The following is a 19,281-nucleotide window of genomic DNA, read 5'->3' on the forward strand; positions in this document are numbered from 1 at the left end:
ATTAATACAAACTTAATGTTACAATTTTTCAAATGTTTCTCTAATAATATACATGAGATGGTTATAAGATTAGATTTCATTAATTATTTAAGTGTGCCCTTTTTATTCGAAAGTCATAGTTGTATTTACTGAACTAGGGAACATAATTAATCAATCGCATCACATTTTCTTATGGAATTACAAGTTAAAATTTTACAATTTTAATATATGTTCCTAATAGTAAAAGTGTGCAGTTTGGCGTCTTGACTTACAGTAGAATAAATAAAAGATGACTGTAAATGTATTAACCACATTATTGCTTTAATTTTTGAAGAAGCTGTAAATTTAGGAATTTTTCATTGGTTGGTTTATTTATTTATTTACTTTTCCAGCAAAACACCATGTTCTATGTTCCCATTAAGCTTGTGGGAAAATGCTTTCCAAATAGAGAAACAAAAGAGGTATTCGAGACTTTATATGAGACAATACAAGAACATTATTACAAGAGAAATAAGATAAAACAAAAGATGGAGAATATATCGTTTAATGATTTACTTATTTAAGAAATTGTATCAAATATTTTTGTCTGGATGATTAATGTATATGCTAGGTTGTTGGAGATATCAAATTCGTATGTTCATTCGGAGTTTGGGTCGCTCCATGACCTAGGTTTCACCCCGAACTGGACATATAACACCTTTTCTAATGCCTCAAAGATCTTATTGTCATCCAAAACATTGTTCCATACCCCACTCACTATGCAGTAACTCATATACGTACGGTGGTGGCGGTGATGATTCACGTGCTGTCTTCGTGAAAGGAGAAGCCCCATGTCCTGAAACGCCACAACAAGAGGTGGAAGCTTACTCTTTCTTTCATGAGCCCAAGCATGACACTGTTGGCAAAACAATATGCAAAATGCAAACATGCTCACAAAGCCATGAACCACCGGGTCATTACATGCAAGAACTAGTGGAAGAACCGTAAAGGTTATTCCACGAGCCAGAGCGTGTGAATTATTTGCAAATTGACGTATGGTGATTATCCAAGGCCATTTGTGGTGACCTCGTGCAGCTTCGATTTGGGTTCCTACTAGAGGCGTTGACTCATCACCGTAGTTATCGATGGCCCAGTGGTATAGACCAGAGCCAAGATCAGCTAAGATGTAACCTGCGTAACCGGCTAAAGCTGGTTCGAGCAAGATATGAGAACCAAACCCTCCAATAATAGACTTGGCAAAAGAGGCAAACACGGTGGTGCAACCCGCTCCGACCCATAACCGGTGGGTCAGTGTAGATTGTAGAGTTGGGTCGTTGGAGGGAGGAGGGTTCACAAGGCGTTTCTCAAGAACGAGCTTCTCACGGTTAGGATGAGACTTCTTGGCGGGGGTAAGAGAGCACGTAACACGTGCACGGAGAAGCGACGGACGATGGCTTCTTGGGATGTTGTTTGTGATGGGACTTAGAGTGTACTTCGTTTGAAGAGGTACATCCATTGTAGGGGAGTACATATGATTATGTGAAAGATATCAAGTTTGTATATGTTTTCCAACGCTTAAAAAACGATAGAGGAAAGTATTGAGAAGATAAATTTCGATCCAAATAAAAGAGAGACGAAAAGATAATAACATAAGAAAATAATTAAGGGGAAATGATTCTTCATTGATGAATGAATGTTAAACATACGCAATATATAGAAGGGAGAATTAACTCTGTTACGTGTAACTAGCCAAAATGATTATTTAACTAATCTTAGAGATGCGTGGCCAGCATTGGCCAATGACAATGTGATCGCTAGCAAATTGTTTAGCTGTGAAACTTACAGGATTTCTTAAAATTTTGGATTCTTAACATCTCGTTGAAAGTTTTTATCATAATTAATCATCTCACAAATAAAAAAATTATTACTATCAATACAATACTAAAAGGTGAATATAAGCTAAGGGGAATGTGTCCACGTAAGAAAAAATAATCAGCCAATAGCAAACCAGCATTTCACCACATCAGATCAAGAAATTGGGTATTCTTGGGCTCTTTTATTTTTGTATTTGTTTTGTTCGAAACAAATTAAGTCTCAGCCCATATCATGCTTTATCTCTCGCGTGAATCTCTCTCTCTCTCCGTTTCATCTTCCGGCGATCAAACATGGTGGCAAAAAAAACGGTCACGCCTTCTACACAAAACCAATCCAGTTCAAAGACATACCAAACGCCACCGTCTCTTCCGTCTCCACCACCTTCGTCTTCGCCATATACTCCCAGATCCCCACTCTAAGCGGCCATGGAATCGTCTTCGTCGTCTCTCCATCCCATAGCCTCACTTCCGCACTCCCAATCAAGTCAATACATCGGTCTCTTCAACAACTCAAACAACGGTAACGAAACGAACCACGTCTTCACTGTCGAGTTCGACACGATCCAAAGCAACGAGTTCGGAGATCCGAACGATAACCACGACGGAATCGATATAAACGGTTTAAGATCGTTTGAGTACTCAGCCGCTGAGTACTGGAACGAGAGAGATGCAAGGTTTTTTTTTTTTGCCCTTTCCTTTCCAAGCTTTAGTCATAAATAAATATTTTCATATTCATTAGGTTTTGGTGTTGGACACATGCGTGATACCAAAACAAAAGGTATGTCACCACTAATCCCATTTTTGCCAGGACAATATCATCCTCCAATTTCAAATATAGTCTTCTTGCTATTGAAAGGTTTAACCTTTTTGGTTGGAATCCACTTTAACTGTTGTGAACATGGATTTGGGTATGGGGAACACCACTAGAGATAGAGCTTGACGGTGTAAAAACTTCCATTATATTACCCCGACACTGAAGGATTCGAAAGCGTTGGAAAGTCTACTGTTTATGACGACTCTTTGAACATTTAGACATTTTGTTTGATGATGCTTTGGATATCTAATCAACTGTTTTTGCTGATTTTTTTTCAGAATATTTGCTCGAGCAACGGTGATGACTTCAGTGCTGATTAATAATCTGCCTGAAACTGTAAGTTGACCTGCCTCGGTCTTTTTCTTATGGTTCTAAAAACAGTATACTTATGACCCAAGAATGTAGAACCTGGTATCCAATGATCTATATGTACTTCATCAGAGTATGTATCCGACTTATGAATAAACATAATTTAGCTATTTATTTTGTCTTATTTATCTTCCCTGCAGCTAATTGTGGCTTTGAGAATTCATTTTCTATTTTAAATGCTTTTTAAACTGGTGTTTGATGATTATCTGTCTCACATTGTTTTTGTTTCTATGAATAGGTTGAATAACAGTTCATTAAACGAAAAAGTGTCGCTGGTGCAGAAGATTAGGATGATACTTTGTAATTCACTTTTTTGCATCTGTTTTAGCAGCTTGCATTTAAATACCTAACTCTGTATTTTCCAATGGTCTTACATAATAGTCTCCATGGGATCAGTGGCCTTATGCTACAGTCGATATATTACTGATTCGAACGACATCATAACTTCACAGCCAAAAATGGGGAAGATGAACATGGCGACTTGAAGCCAGCCTTTATCACTGAGGGTGGAAACTGCAGTAAATCATAGTCCACATTAGAAGGTGCTCACAGGTAAACACTAAATCCAGTGTATTACGTCTTCTTTGTTGTTTTTGTTATCCTCTCTTTCTTTATATGACATCTTACCAGATGTTTCCAAATGAAATTTGGTAGTTCATCATGAAACTTCTTTATTTTATTAACGAAGGATGGGGTTTACTCAACAAAATCTGGATATTGGGCAGCTTGTGAGCACTGAGAGACTACAGCACAAGTCCTTCAAGCGACTCCTATCGACTGGGAAAAATGAATATGGAAGCTGAATACTGACCCAAAAATAAAGCTTTTTATTTGGAAGATTTTCCAAGTTGGCAGACCCTCTAGACGAGTTCTTTGATTTTTCTTATCAAGTTCCTGTTCTGAATCAACAAGCAGAGAGGGTGGTCTCATCCGTGGAACTCCATCAGAAAAGCGAATGGCAAAGTTGGGCAGATCAGCTTATTGACAATGGTTCGGAGCCTAACTGGTCTGAACTTCTTGGAGATCCAAGTCCACAGGTTCAGTTTCTATGTAGCGTTATTATACGAACTTCTGTTTACTCATTTTGTCATTTAATCATGCCTTTTCAACAGATACCGACACCATGTTTGGTCGTACCAAGGAAAGAAGAGGTAATAGCTAACCACCCCCCGCATCAAATGGTTTCGTTGGAGGAGCAGCTCAGTGCAAGAAACTTATCATCTGCATCTAAGCAACGCATGCGTTGGACACCAGAACTTCATGAGGCGTTCGTTGAAGCTGTTAATCAGCTTTGTGGTAGTGAACGTGTGTAAGCTTTCTTCTTCTATTAGTTCTTGAAAAAGAATATCTCAGGGCTGTTTATTCTTCTCTTAACTTTCTTAATATCCACCATTAGGAGCCACGCCTAAGGCTGTTTTGAATCTCTTGAATAACCCTGGCTTGACCATCTATCACTTAAAAAGCCATTTGAAGGTTTGTTCCACGTTTCTTTTTTTGCATCTCATTCTGTTTTATCTTTGTGGTATATAGCTCATTTCTCATTTTATATGGTCTTTCTTTCTACAGAAATACAGAACGGCGAGGTACAAACCGGAGACTTCAGAAGCTACAGAAGAACCTCAAGAAAAGAAGTTGACATCTATGGAAGATATCAAACCTCTTGACATGAAAACGTAGGGACTTTATTTGTTTAGAGTTTTGTTTGTAATAAGGTTAAATACTTATATGTGTGTTTCTAGCTAAGTTAATTTTTGTTAATGTTTCGTTTGCATGAGCGTTGAGATCACACAAGCTCTAAGGTTTCAAATGGAAGTTCAGAAACGTCTCCATGATCAGCTCGAGGTAATATGATCTCCTTCACCTGTGTTATCAATAAAAATAAACTACCCTTCTTTACCTTACTTCAAACAAGAAAGAGTAGTAGTGCGTCCTAAGTCCTAACATATCATGACTAATGTGTGATGCTGTTTAAATTATATGCCTCAGGTCCAACGGTCGCTGCAGATACAGATTGAGAAACAGGGCCGACAACTATAGATTATGTTTGAGAAACAACAGAAGCTACAAGAGAACAAGACCTCTTCCTCAGAGCCATTTCCAAAGCAATGCAACTGCACATCTTTAGAAATCGAATTTAGTCTTGAGACACAAACAGGGGACCAAACTGAATCTGCTTCAGCTTCAAGGAAAATGGCCAGAGAAGATAAAGAGGAAAGAAGGCTGATCAACAATCACTCACTCGAAACACTCATGATCTCTTTCATGTTGATTATACAAGGTATGTTACTAAGCTGAGCTTTTATTTTTCTGTGAATCGAAAAGAGGACACCATGGACCAAATGGATTGCTAAAACAAATATGATGCAACAGAAATGTACCAGTTGGAACTACACAGAGGCAAGAGCCACAAGAAGAATGTTTATATATGAAATAAGACCACATTAGAGAGAAGAATCACAGATGGTGTAAACGACAGAAGAGAGAAGGGGATCATACATGACAGGTGGCGATAAAAATTTTTTGTGGGATTCCATCATGGAGTTACTATATCATAGATTTGTCTTGCGGGTGAATGGTTTGGGTTTTGATGAACAGGTGGGGATACAAGAACTTCATGAGACGTTCATTGAAGCTATTTATCAGCTCGGCAGTAGTATCTTTGTATAATTGTGTTTCTACACAGTAGGACCTCTGTTTATGTGTGTGTCTTAGTTTGTTGCAAAAAGTGAATTATATGACCAGTATATGAACATGATTTCATGATTTGTTCCATATCAATATTAAGTTTCAAGCTTTAAGCTTCCTAATTAAAATATCCAAGTGTCATAAAGTAGTTTAGCGATAGAGCTCATGCTGGTTTAGGTTGTAAAGTTTTCATATTTATCCACGTTCGAGAGAACCATATATGGACAAGTTTCTGTCTTATTAGACGGTGGTTTTCTGTGTGGCACTGATGTCTTCAAGGTACAAGTACTTAAAGCTTACGAGATATTTGTAAGCATCATTTTCAATTACGAGATAGCCACTTGAATAACGGTCCTAGAGGAGTGGATTCACATTTAAAAGCTTATGCTTATAACGATCTTGGCTCCGAGATGATGAGAAGAGGAGGGGATGATAGGGTTGAGTAGAGAAGGCTTTTTGACACCATGTTTTGTTCTTCCTATATATGGCAGCCTCAGTAGAGAACAGAGCGTGAAGCCTAAGGCAAAGCCGGATTTGAGCAATGGTGGGTACGGTGACGAGAACGTGAAAACCAATGTGAATGTGAATGTAGTACTAAACAACCCATTAAGGGTTGATGCAAAACCGTTCTTCTCTTCGAAGTTGATCAACAATAAAGAGAAGCTGAAGAGGACAAGATCGTCGAGTCAAACCATGGGAATGTTGAGTTTTGGTGGTTGTGATGAGGGAGAGACAAACACGAAAGAGAAGAAAGCGATAGAATCTGGATTACCAGACAGCAAGGAGTTCGAAGAAGTGGTGATCATGGCTGTTTTTGGGGACAGAGACGAAAGTGTTGGACAAGAAGAGGCTCAAGGTTTTTCAGGACATCACATTGTCCTCCATAAACCCAAGAGCCTGAGTCAATCTCAAATAAGATCCTCTGGTAACAATGGCTGTTATAAACGCGAAGTCGATAAAGAATCTTGAGAAATGTTTTTGATTATCTACAGAGAATTTACAAAGTTATATTATTTGAAACATTCTCCAAGTTTTTTTAAAAAAATTAAAAACTCATCAAATTATAAAATTAGATGTGTTTTTTAATTTATGAACGCTTTGATATATCACGTGTCCGACATAGAAGATTATATATTTTAATAATAAATTAAAACTGTTGATGTTGAGTTAAAGTCATTATGTCTAACTATGATCGAGTACAATTTTGTTTTACACAAAAATACCTTTTTCGCTACATTTTTAGCCAGTTAAACTTCAACAAACGCTATGCACTTTATAAATATGTTATCACCAATTAAAAATTACAACAAAAAACAAAAAAATCTTAAGTTAGGAATATAATCATTATTTTTCTTTTAGAAAAACCTCCGACAATGTTAAATACACTCTTGACTCTACACACACAACATATACATAACACCAACCGCTAAATATTAGAACAGTTCATCACTACATCTCAACCACATTACAATACGAATCTTAGAAAATTAGTAACCACGGCAAAACGCTAACTACAAAAATTCGGCATCACATCTACACATAGAAGTAAAGCAACAACAACGTCTATGAAATTTATTTTGTGCTTTTGTTTGTATAGTGTGGCTTATATACAGACTACAAATTAAATATGTTCAATGCAAATACACATTAAAATGAGACATCATATTTGGATATATTTAAATATATTATATTCTTGATAATTTTAAAATTACTAAAAAGAAACTAAATTATTAAAAAATTAATATACAAATAAAACTAAAGCAAAATTTTGTAACGTCATAATAAATGAATAAAAAATATATTATAAAATAGATTTTAGATTTTAAAGACTTCTAATTCATGTAATATTACAAAATTCAAAATTTATTTATTACAATTAATATTTTACCATTAGATATATTAAAATAATATTCTAGATCGATATTCAATTTTCAGTTTTCAACTATTACACATAAAAAAATGTTATTAAGTACGTTTTTTTGAAAAGAGGGTTTTATATTTTAAGTAGGTTATTGAAGTACTTTTTTCTTTTCGTTCGGACTTGATTCTTCATATTTTATTAGTTAATTGTGTTACATATAATAGAAATACTTACTTCAAACTAAAAATATAAAAAAAAATTTAAAAATTAGTTATATATAATTTAATATACAAAAATTCACATACAAATAAAAATGATAAATGTAACAAATTTAAATATATTATCCGCGCGTAGCGCGGAAAAAGGATCTAGTTTTAATAAAATGGAGATTTTAAATACTGAGCACTCTACATTTAAAATATTTCTAGATGGAGTTTTTTTTTAATCATTTAAGACATATCTTTATATATAAAGTACACTTTGTTTCTCTCCTGGGCTGTCCACCTCAGCAGACAGGTCAGAAATTCGAATAATATGAACGTGACACGTGTCCGAATTACTCAAAACGGCAGCGCTTCATTTATTCTGAGAAACCTTATATTTTTTTTTTTTGGCAAAAGAAGACCTTACGTCTTCATTCGCCTCCCGTAGCTTTTTAGGGTTCATCCTATTGTTCAATCTCCAACGACTTCTCTGACTCCATGAATGGAGGTTGGAGAGATTTAGTGGCTCAAACCGATGTAATGATGTGGTTCTCTCTCTCTCTGCTATAATTTTGTCTTTAAATCGATCATTGCCTTCTTCTTCTTCTTCTTTCAGTTTATCGGCAAAGCATGAAGGGAGACGATTCGATCTTAGATTTAATGCCTCCAAGGAAGAAGCATAATAAAGGACCCAACAAGGTTAGTTTTAGATAAACCCTAATCATAGTAATAAGATTTTTGCAAGTAGTTCTATCTGCCTGACTAATACCTTTATACCTGTAAACAAATGTTTGAGCAAATCTCAGAAACGGAAGCTGAAGAAACTTGAGGAAGACAGGGAGAAATAAGAGATCCTCTCTGCAAAAACTTCCAAGTTGTTAAGAGTATGCTTACACTCTTTTCTTCAGCTCCCAATTCATTCATCATCTTTTGTTTATGTGAGTTTGGTATTGAGTTTCTCTGCAGCAAGTATAAAATATCTCAGGATGTGTCTTCGCTTTTCCAATCTTCAAAAGCCATAGGTAGAGTAAGCAAGCAACCATAGTTTCTCTCTTTGTTAAAAAGTTTAGTCAATGGTGTTGTTCTGAATCTCCTTTTGTGTATTTCAGTCTGATAAGAAGCTGGAGAAACGCATGAGACCAATGCAACTACCTAAAGCTGGTGTTTTGTCTGATGAACCAGTCAAGGAAAATGACAACTCTGATTCATGCATGGACGAGCCTACCACACCTGAAATCCATATCCCGGCTCTTCATACTGATTCTCACCAACTTATTCATCCCAATGAACTCGATTCCAAAGTAATGTTAATCTCTGCTGAAGAGGTCCGTGAAGAAGAATGGTTTATGATTTTTTTTTAAAATTCGGCTATGATGTGTGTGTTTCGTTTGATTGGTTATTATTTCTGGAAAACCGGTTGCTGTAAGACCACTCAAGTTCCTCAGGTTTGTGGTTTTGCTCATGTCTAATCCTGTTTCTGAATCTTTCAGTTCCTTTATGAAGCTGGTTTTGGTTCAAAGCAAATTAATTCTCGAAGTGGGGTTATTGGTATTACACAGCCACGTCGTGTTGCTGTCCTCGCCACTGCCGAGAGGGTGGCTCATGAGCTTGGTGTTCACCTCAGTCAAGAAGTCGGTTTCCAAGTTAGGTGCGACAAAAAGATTGGTGAGAACTCAGCTATAAGTTTTTAAACGATGGGATAAATCCGTGAAGTTAAGGTAATTTTCTAGACTCTTTTTTTCCATCTCAAATGTACGTAAGATAATTTGTTTCACTTTAATAGTCATCATGTTCAATCTGTCTATGTTCACACGTACTGACGAGAACCTATTGATCGCAGTGATTGCAGGCAGCATAGATTTTAAAAGATCTTTAAGCTACAGAGGCATTCTTCATACACCCACCAGTCACCCTCCAACTTATTTGGCTTCCTAATTCCATGTAACATTTATGTACGTACATTCGCATCTGTGAAAACAGAGTATTTCTTCATACATGCGCCGGTCATCTTCCAATTTATTTAGCTTCCTAATTCCCTGAAACGTTTACGTACTCTGGATTTTCTAATCATTATAACAATCGCGTTTTTATTATTCAGGTTCAGTTGATATAATATATCCCTCCTGGTAATAAGATCTAGGGGAGCAATGGCCATGTGGTTGACGGAATGACGGTGATCAGCATGTCAATACTATGTAGATGGTGATTTTGCGGCGGCTACAGCGTTGTTGGGAGTCAGAAACGCGTGATGTACAAGCTCGCGCTGGTTCCTCACAAACAGTCTCTTTTCTTCCTCTTCGCAACTCCAACCTTAGGGTAAAACCATCCACCATACCTTTGATCTCTGTTTTCTCTTACTGAATTAATTTTAAGCAGTGGTGTTAAGTACTATGTTCTTAACATTACAAGTATAGATAATTTAAGAAAAGACTAACCAGCTACGTGTATCTATATGTTTTTTAGGTGTCTCTCTGTATGCACTGATTTAGATTTAGTCCTAAAGAATACTTCGCAAGTTCAGATTTAGTTATTTACACCTAAAGAGGTAAGCATCCATCAATTTATAGACACTTTATTCTGAATGGAAATTTAAATGTTCTCATATACAATTGCTTTTCTTTTCTATCAATGATGCTTGCTTGAAAATAAACTTAAATATGGTTTTTTATAGAATCCTATTAGTGTGTGTTTATATAGGATGTTCCGAAGAAACTTCTGGATATTTTTCTTTATAAGCTGCTCCGAATCATCAGCCGTTAAGACTTCTCGCAACTGTTTTTATACAGGTAAATATGAATCTTGGTTTAAGTCTCCCTCATTAAGTCAGCCGTCACAATAAACGTAAAGAGAGTAGTAATCATATACACAAATCTGCAATGGTTATCATCAGCAGCATCATTAGTGTCTTACATGGCAACTTCCAAAGGTTTATGTTACGTTCAGTAACTATGTTACGGCTGAGAGAGCAGAGATTCTGCTCTATTGTTTGAAACATTGTTACCTTGGATTATCTCAATTGTATATGCGAGATTCTGTAAAATAAGGTAAACAAACTCAAGAAAGTAAAGTGTTTAAGTTTGATTGAAATAGTTACTAAACACTAACCAGAATAATATTATTGATGTTGTGTTCGCAGGATGTTATTAGAGAGTTGTTGAAGAGCCGTTTAAGAGTACTTCAAGGTTTAGCTTTTAACATAGTTGCTTGGAATGATTCTGTTATCTTTGTAGACAAAATCATGAGGCGTAGTGAATAACCTTTTATAGGTTTTCCACTTTACTTCTATATTTATTTATTTTCCTTCTGTTCTCATCTATCTCCTGTAAATTCATTTCAGATCAAAATCAATGTCAAATCTAGAACTAAAGCATTTACTTCATTTTTCTTAAGTTTTGGATATAGTAATAAGCAAAGAGAGAAGAACGTACATCAAGAAAGGAGTTACATTACGAAATTCTAGGGGAATAATAATATTTTGAAAACTAATTTCTGATTCCATATTTTATACAACAAGGTTCCATTTGAAAACTAATTTCTGGTTCCATCTTATATACAACAAGGTTCCGTTCGGGAGTGTGACTAAAATACGAAATCTGAAAAAAAAACACAAAAGACTTCCTGTTTCAGTCTTCTTATGAGCCCTCAATAATTGGAACAGTCTTCAAGGCAACACTATCAAAGCTTTTATGTGATGTGCTCCTGAGTTACCGATTGCTTATACATACTTCTCTTACTCTCTCTCTTAAAGTTAATCAGGAACAGAGTTTCTAAAGGAGAAAGCACAGTTTGCGCCCAACTTAAACTAACAAATGCTAGACTCATGTTTCAGAAAAAAAAAGACAACAGGTAAACTATGACTAAGCAAATCTGGTGGTTGAGCTGCAGAGACAAGAAGCACAGCTTGAAGAGAAGGCGCATAATGTTAAAGATGTACCAATAATAGATGTGACCGAGTTACAGAGACGTAAATCCCATCTTCGGTTGCAACTCGAACAGTCACATTCTAAGATTCGATATTTGGAGCAGAGGCAAAGGATCAAAGATGATGATACAGAAAAACAGGTGGCTAATCTCAAAGAAAGAAAGCCTATATTTTTAAAACTACGTTCTGTCAAATGGAATAAGCAAAATATACTTGATATCTTATGATCTCAATTATAAGGCGTCACTCTTGAAAATATATTAGATTTACGTAATTATATTTTTGTTTGTCTCTACTAAAAATTCTATGTAACAAAACAAATCCACATTTAAATTTTCAAAAGATAATAAATGTTAACTATACAATTTCTATGTGTATCCCCTTCCAAAATGTAAAACATTAAAATTCTATTATTGCAAAGTCTTTCTAAAGAAAAAAATAATAATACAAGGTTATACAATACTTCTATGTAAAAAACTAATTTATTTTCATGTATATATATTCAAATTTTACTTATATTTGATAATTTCGAAAGCAAATGATGTGTGAGTGAAATAAAATTAATATATTTATAAATATATTCTTAAATATCCTAAATTTAGAAAAATCTTTAAGAAACAAATTAGCAGTAAAACCATATACAGTATAACCTCTTTAAATTAATACTCTATAAGTTAATATACACTCAAAATCTCTATAAAATAATATAATCTTATAGTCCCAAATTGAATTTTTGGTTCAGTTAGTATATTGATAAATTAATATCTCTATAAATTAATAAAAAAAATTATAGTTTTGGTGTAGTCCCAACATTATTAATTTATAGAGGTTTCACTGTATTTAAATTACCATTTCAAAGAATAAAAAAAAATCGGTGCGTTTCACCGGAAAAACACCTAGCCAATAATGGTCTACTACATATAGTAAAACCTCTATAAATTATTAAATGTTGGGACTTTGAAATTTTATTAATTTATAGAGATATTAATTTATAAAAGTTTCTTTATTTGGATTTCTTATTTTAAGATAAATTTATTTTAAGATAAGAAACATATTTGATTTTAATGTATAGACATGAATTGTTATTTTTTTGAAATTTAAAATTCGTATTAATATTATTATATTATTTGGTGTATATAATATATATATATTGCATAGAACTTAAATGTGGTCTTAGATATAATATTACTAAATCTCAATAAAAATATATTAAATGTTAAGAAAATTTAAAGATAATTCAATTGTGAATATAAAACAAACAATATAACAGTAAGTTCTTACATATATAAAATATGTATACATATAAATTATTAATTTATAATTTTAATGGGATAATATATTTACATAGAATTTTCTAATAAATTATTACATTATTATTTTATCGATTTGTGTCAAATTTTAAACCAGCCCAAGTTGAGACCGGTAAAATTTAGTAATTTATAGATATAATTAATTTATCGAGTATTACTTTATATATGTTATGCTATAATAAGTATTTACAAAATAAACACATTACCCATGATATTTCTTTTTATCCATGATCATTTGCTTTTTATGCTCTTATTTCTAATTGTTAAACAAACAGTAGAGAAACTCCCTCATCAAAAAAATAGAATATAAAAAAGTATGTGCTCTTCTTTAGTTGTAGAAAAAGAGATTAAAACTATATTTTGTGCTCTTTAAGATCTAGAGATATCCTTTACGATCCATGGTTTAATAAGGTTTTCCTATGATTTTATATTTTGATCGATTTCGTTTGATTTAACGCAAAATGCTCAAATTTGGAGAAGTTTTATGAGTCTTACATCACTATAAAATCTTGCAACTCTAAACTAAATCAGTGATGATACTCAGTATGATCACATGTCAGTTTTAGTTATATAATTAAAATTTTATGTAGGCAACACTAATCGATTAACATAATCACACTCACAACTAAATGAATACAGAAGAAAAACTTACACAAATTTTTAATCTTGGATAAAATAATACATCACATCCCGCGCGTAGCGCGGACCGATCCTAGTCTTATTATATAAAGCTTGGTTTTTCAAAGTTGCTAATTAACATGATCGCGACACATGTCAATTATATATTTCGGATTGTGACATGTGTTAATTTACCTCATAATTAAAAATATGTATAATAAGATATTAACAAAAACAAATTCTATTAAAAAGTAATTATAAATATTATTTAATAGTAATTTTCCTTTTTTTAAATCCTAATCAAAAGATAATTGCAAAAGATTATTTGATAACAATTTTCTTTCTAATATTGTGATATATATTTAAATATATAATAATTAAAAATATACATAATAAGATAATAAAAACGAATTTTGAAAAAACTACATTTATATTTCACATATATATATTTAGGTTTAAGCTTCCACATATAATTTCTACAAGACACAATAGTATTTACATGAAAAATATTACTTGAGATTTTCTTCTAATTTCTGGATGCAACATAATTTTTTAATTTTGATGTTGTTGTCGTACATGATTATGTGTGAATATGATGGATATGTGTTTGTATGTATAAGACAAAATAAATAAATAATTACACATATTTTTTATATTAAAATTAAAATAGTTTTATAAAAATCTAAAAGAAAAACTAATTAGAAAATAATTAATTTCTTTTTAAAAGTATTAATAAAATAAAAATAGAAAAATAATTTTACTTTCAATAATTTTGTATTAAAAAAATAAAAACCAAAATTAACTTCAAATATTTCACCTGATATAATTGTGACATGTGTCAATTAAAAAATTAGATTGTGAATGTGTATAAAAAACTTCGTCTTTTCCTAAAATTCTACAAAAAAGAGATTTTTAAAAACAAATTTCTGTTCTAATCTTAACCAATTAAGATTTTTTTTCCTTTAAAAAAATCCTGACGAGAGAGAATGTAAATTTTTATTTATAGTATTTTTAATTTAAAACATTAATGATAAACATGATAGTAACAATTATTTAATTAACAAGAAAAATTGTAAAAATATTAATGATATTGAAAACAATGAATTTTGAAAATGCAACTTTTTAAAATAGTTAATATTAACTGGAAATAATTATTTGATAAAAATTTTATTTTTCTAAATCCTAGACAAAATATAATTGTAAAAGATTATGTAATATAACTTCCTTTTTTAAAATCCTTAAAAACTGGAAAATAATTTTTGATAGTTGTTTTCCTTTTTTATAAAAAAAATCTTAAACAAAAGAAATTTGTATCATATTTTTAAGTCTTAACCAAAAGAGAATTGTAAACATTTATTTGATAATATTTTTAAGAGAATATTTGGTGATGAACATGATACTAAAAAATTAGTAATTATACAAAAGAAGTGTAAAATTAGTATTGATACGAATAATAAATTTTAAAATTATTATCAATAAGTAAAATAACTATTTCATAGAAATTTATTTTTTTCTAAAATTATAAAGAGAAGATAATTGTAATATGTTATATGACAGTAATTTTTCTTTTCCAAAATCTTAAACAAAATTGTAAAAGAGTATTTAATATTATTTTTTTATTTTTTAATTTTAAATAAAAAGGAGATTTATAAGATATAATGTTTTCCTTTTTTAAAAAAAATCCTAACAAAATAAAATTTGAAAGACTTATTTAATAAAATATTAAATTTTAGTATATAAGAACATGTATAATGTTGTCATTTACTCGATTGGTGTATTTGACTTTCATATATTTTTTTATTTTTCATTCAATTTCTTATTTCGGGTTGTGTTCAGTTTAAACGTTTAGATATAGTATTTTCTCTAATCCTAAATACAAAGTTTACAACAATTAATCTACCCAAAATGATTATAAAATACAAATATTAACTTGAACTTATGTGTGAAAACGGTTTTTATTATAAAATAAATCTCAAACAACATATATAAAAACAATCATAAAACTATAATAAAATGATTTAATATTTTATGGTTTTTATTAAATTAAAACATCAAACAAAGTTCGTTGCAACGCAACGGGCTCATATCTTGTATCTAATAAAATAATATAGATATCCTTAGAGCAATTTTCAAAAACAAAGTAAGTAAATGATCTTACTCTAAATGGACATATGGGGGGAGATCTAAGAGCATGCTTATTGCAACTCTCTTAGATTGGGTCTCTTAGCATAATATAAAATAATTTTTTTAGTTTTTAACTAAAAAAAGTTAAAAGACGTCTCTTAGAACATGATTATCCTAAAGCCCCTTTTTGGGTCTCTTAATTTTTTTAAATATTTTTAAGTAGTTAAAGTGAGATTAAGAGACATAACTAAGAGACCTCTACAATTATCACCTCCAATGCAAGTCTCTTATTTTTGGGGCTTTTATAAACACTGTAAACACCAACAAAACTCTAGACATTAAAAAGATAAGCAATGCAGACACACTGCCATCATACTCTTCTAGAGAATTTTAAGCGCTACTGCTACTGCAAAGTTAATGCAAGAGATGATGACATCAACACTGAACCTTCACTCCCTTCCAACTAAAGGAAGCATCAAGTGCACGAGAGGCCACAGCTTCAATCCCTGAACCTTCGCTCTGAGGAGAAAAAAAAAAGTTATCGTGTCAACCACAGGTAAAGGTTATGTTCTACATGAGCCTTTATTGGAAGCTCTACTCACAGGTTGGAGTTCAGTTGAAAATAAACCTTCAAAGTTCTTCATCTTTGGAGATATCAATCTACAAAAACATGAAAAGTGGAAAATCATTTAACAACAAGCATTGCTCCCCAAAAATCTTAAGAAAAGTGTAAAGTGTTGTTTACTTGCTCTTTATATCTGCTTCTCTTTTACCAAGTTTAGGAACATCAACAGTCAAAACTATGTCCTTGAATCCAGCTTTCTCAGCTCTTTTCACCATCTGAGCTGTTACTTGGCGTTGCTTGTACACCTACAAAAAAGATATCAGAGCCAACTAAGAACCTACACCAAAGAAGCAGCTAAGTATCCAGATTGTGTACTTACATATATTTGAACAAACCGAACAGCGTTACAACTGGAAGCAACCTCCTCAATAGTGCATGATGCCATGAATGATACTATCTGAATATTTACAAAAGAAAAACTATATTCATCACCACCTTGAACTCAAACAGAATGCAAAACATGTATTCCAATAAATCATAGTACATGTCGAAGCCCTTCCCCTCTGATCAGCGACCCGGTGACATGTCGAACAACACCACCATGAGCACGAGCTTTCCTAAGAGTCAAACTCCAGTGCTGTCAACAAATCCATATCTTGAACTAATCTCAATGATTAGAGATAAGGTTCTTTCTCACATCTCAACTCCGGTTCAAAGCAAGACCCCTGAGAAACTAATAACATCAATAGATGCATTTCTGGAGAATAAACTGCAACCACTCAAAGCTGATTCCCCCAATGTTGATGAGATTGGGCCGTAGTAAACCACACCGCCTCCCCCGTTCTCTTCTTTCCTCTCTTGTGGAATCGATGATGGTGGTGATGACCATGTCCCTGCTATGGAGATACAAATGCGAACCTGTCCATTCTTCCCTTTCTTTATTTTTATTTAAATTTTAGATACGTTTTCCAACACTTTTTTTTACATGTATATATGTTCCAACACTTTCTACTTTTGATAATTCAATTTTCACTAGAATTTGTAGCTGGGCATCAACAATAAGATGTTCCTAATAAATATCTCAGCACTAATTTATTGGAAAACAAGAAATGAAGAGAGAGATGAAAACAGTTCTTGATAGAAACACTACTCTTTAGAAATCTATGAGACTATCATCTTGTTACTTTATAATTGGTTTAACTTTCTTTTAATTTAAAACTTACTATTTTATTAAATGAAATTAAATTATTACTCTTTTTGTTTCATAATAAGTGTCATTCTAACATTTTTTTCTTGTTACACAAAAAAATGTTACTTTAGAATTTCAATACAAATTATACTTAATTTCAGCTGAAAATTAATTGCAGACTGCATTGATTTTATAAATAATTTAATTTATCTAAAATACTATTAGTCAAAAAAATGTAATTAATAATAATTTAAATAAATTTTAATTACTTTATTAATTTTTGTGAAAATGTCAAAGTGACAGTTATTAAGAAACATGGAGTAGTACGTATTATAAACACTAGATACTTTAAATGGGTACTGATGATGCTCTTAGTTTAGAGTTATTGACTTAAACCCCAAAAAAGTTAAAAAGTTATACGAAACCCAAATTTATCTTTAATCCATTTCTATTTTTTTTTCTTTCAGAAAAATTATGAATGAACAAAAAAAATTAACTTAAATACAAAAAATTCACTTGTGTAACAACGTAATTTTGGCCAGCTGCGTGTAGCTTGTTGGGAAACTGCTGTCTGGCGATACACCTCAGCGCCTAGATCTTCTAATACGTACCCACGCACCCGTCTGTTTGATCCAAAAATGGTCTTTATGCTGGTGTTTTTAGTTGAATCAATACAATAAAAAAAATATAATAATGAAAATTAGATTCTTGAGGCTTAGGAGAAATCTTTAGATAAAATCAAATGGAAAATGAACATAAAAAGAGTTTATTGATCAAAGATTGTATTACAAGTATGATTACTAGTGTAAAGTAAATCTAATAATCCATAAACTCTTTACAAGATGTGTTTATAGTGTAAAATGGAGAGAAGAAGAGTCTTTGATAAAGAGAGTTGTATCTCTATTTATACAAAGAAAAAGCTAGGATTTCATAGTAAAAATGGGTCTAGTTTATTATCTAATGAGCCTTGAGATAAGATGTAAATCCACCCCCAACAATAACTGGCTATAGCTGGTTCGAGCCAGAGATACGAGATTTTGACCCTCTAACGATAGATAAGGAGGCAAACATGGCAGTACAGCCCGCTGCAACCCATAAGCGGTGGGTGCATACCATGTTGGTTGCAGAGCTGGATCGTTGAACAGAAGATTCACAACCACAAGGTTCTAACGGTTACAGTGAGAGTTGATGGTGTTAGTAACCGAACACGTGACATGTACCAATTCCGGTGAGAGTTGATGGTGTTATATAAGGTCGAGATATCCCTAACTAATTAAATATATAGAAAAAGAAGGAATCGTTTTTCTTTTGCTAACATAAAAAAAAAAAAAAGAAGGAATCGTACCAAGATGTTTTCGAGACATTGAAACAACATAAATCTGACTCTTTCCATGTCCTCTCTCGTGCATGGTAAAACTAAACTGCATCATTTTATCTCTTAAATTTGATTTAATTCGTTATTTGTTTTTTTAAAATTTGAATATTCGTAAATTTTCGAATCAAAGCAAATACTAAAAATTAATATCCGTTAAAAACGAAGCAAATCACAAATATTAAAAAAGTTAAAGAGAGATATATGCTTCGTCTTTTATACAGATAGATGTATATATGTAATTAAATATAGAGTTTTAAATGTATAATCTTATATAATTATTATTTAACATATAATTTTATTAATTTTATTTATTACTTATGAAATATTAAATTAAGAAAAGAAAGTAAAAATCTTTATACAAAACTATAATTTTTCTAAAAACATTTATTTTTTAAAAAAATTATTAATTTTAAC

General features: G+C 32.0%; 3 protein-coding genes, 1 long non-coding RNA gene and 1 pseudogene across 12 annotated transcripts; 4 read left to right on the plus strand and 1 right to left on the minus strand.

Moving 5' to 3' along the window:
- Positions 1-312: 312 nt before the first annotated feature.
- On the minus strand, positions 313-1,655 carry LOC106405551 (fatty acid desaturase 4, chloroplastic-like). Its single transcript, XM_013846071.3, has one exon. The coding sequence runs from the start codon at positions 1,487-1,489 to the stop codon at positions 617-619; it is 873 nt and encodes a 290-aa protein (XP_013701525.2). The 5' UTR covers positions 1,490-1,655; the 3' UTR covers positions 313-616.
- Positions 1,656-2,001: 346 nt separating this feature from the next.
- On the plus strand, positions 2,002-3,245 carry LOC125577058 (L-type lectin-domain containing receptor kinase IV.2-like). 3 transcript variants are annotated; one of them, XR_007315377.1, is made up of 3 exons: positions 2,023-2,506; positions 2,572-2,610; positions 2,925-3,245. XR_007315377.1 is itself a non-coding variant. In XM_048737744.1 (2 exons), exons 1-2 carry the CDS (start codon positions 2,259-2,261, stop codon positions 2,989-2,991), a joined length of 315 nt encoding a protein of 104 aa, XP_048593701.1. In that variant the 5' UTR covers positions 2,002-2,258; the 3' UTR covers positions 2,992-3,228. The 3 variants fall into 3 exon arrangements, 1 of the variants encoding a protein (XP_048593701.1); XR_007315376.1 differs by lacking the exon at positions 2,925-3,245 and adding an exon at positions 2,689-2,891 and having other exon boundaries at positions 2,024-2,506; XM_048737744.1 differs by lacking the exon at positions 2,572-2,610 and having other exon boundaries at positions 2,002-2,506; positions 2,925-3,228.
- Positions 3,246-3,704: 459 nt separating this feature from the next.
- LOC106427225 lies at positions 3,705-5,828 on the plus strand (annotated as a pseudogene).
- A 140-nt stretch (positions 5,829-5,968) lies between these two features.
- Positions 5,969-6,669, plus strand: LOC106363796 (protein POLLENLESS 3-LIKE 2-like). The gene is made up of 2 exons (XM_048737503.1): positions 5,969-5,979; positions 6,192-6,669. The coding sequence occupies exons 1-2, from the start codon at positions 5,969-5,971 to the stop codon at positions 6,667-6,669; spliced, it is 489 nt and encodes a 162-aa protein (XP_048593460.1).
- Positions 6,670-8,163: 1,494 nt separating this feature from the next.
- Positions 8,164-11,143, plus strand: LOC125577059. Of its 7 annotated transcripts, none has more exons than XR_007315383.1 (10): positions 8,164-8,463; positions 8,571-8,648; positions 8,731-8,786; positions 8,874-9,089; positions 9,255-9,482; positions 9,605-9,716; positions 9,863-10,080; positions 10,228-10,309; positions 10,462-10,808; positions 10,901-11,143. It is a non-coding gene; the product is annotated as an uncharacterized LOC125577059 (long non-coding RNA). The 7 variants fall into 7 exon arrangements; XR_007315384.1 differs by having other exon boundaries at positions 8,166-8,463; positions 8,720-8,791; positions 10,551-10,808; XR_007315382.1 differs by having other exon boundaries at positions 8,166-8,463; positions 8,720-8,786; positions 10,551-10,808.
- Positions 11,144-19,281: the final 8,138 nt, after the last annotated feature.

This window comes from Brassica napus, chromosome A8, assembly GCF_020379485.1.
Source record: "Brassica napus cultivar Da-Ae chromosome A8, Da-Ae, whole genome shotgun sequence".
Lineage (NCBI taxonomy): Eukaryota > Viridiplantae > Streptophyta > Magnoliopsida > Brassicales > Brassicaceae > Brassica > Brassica napus.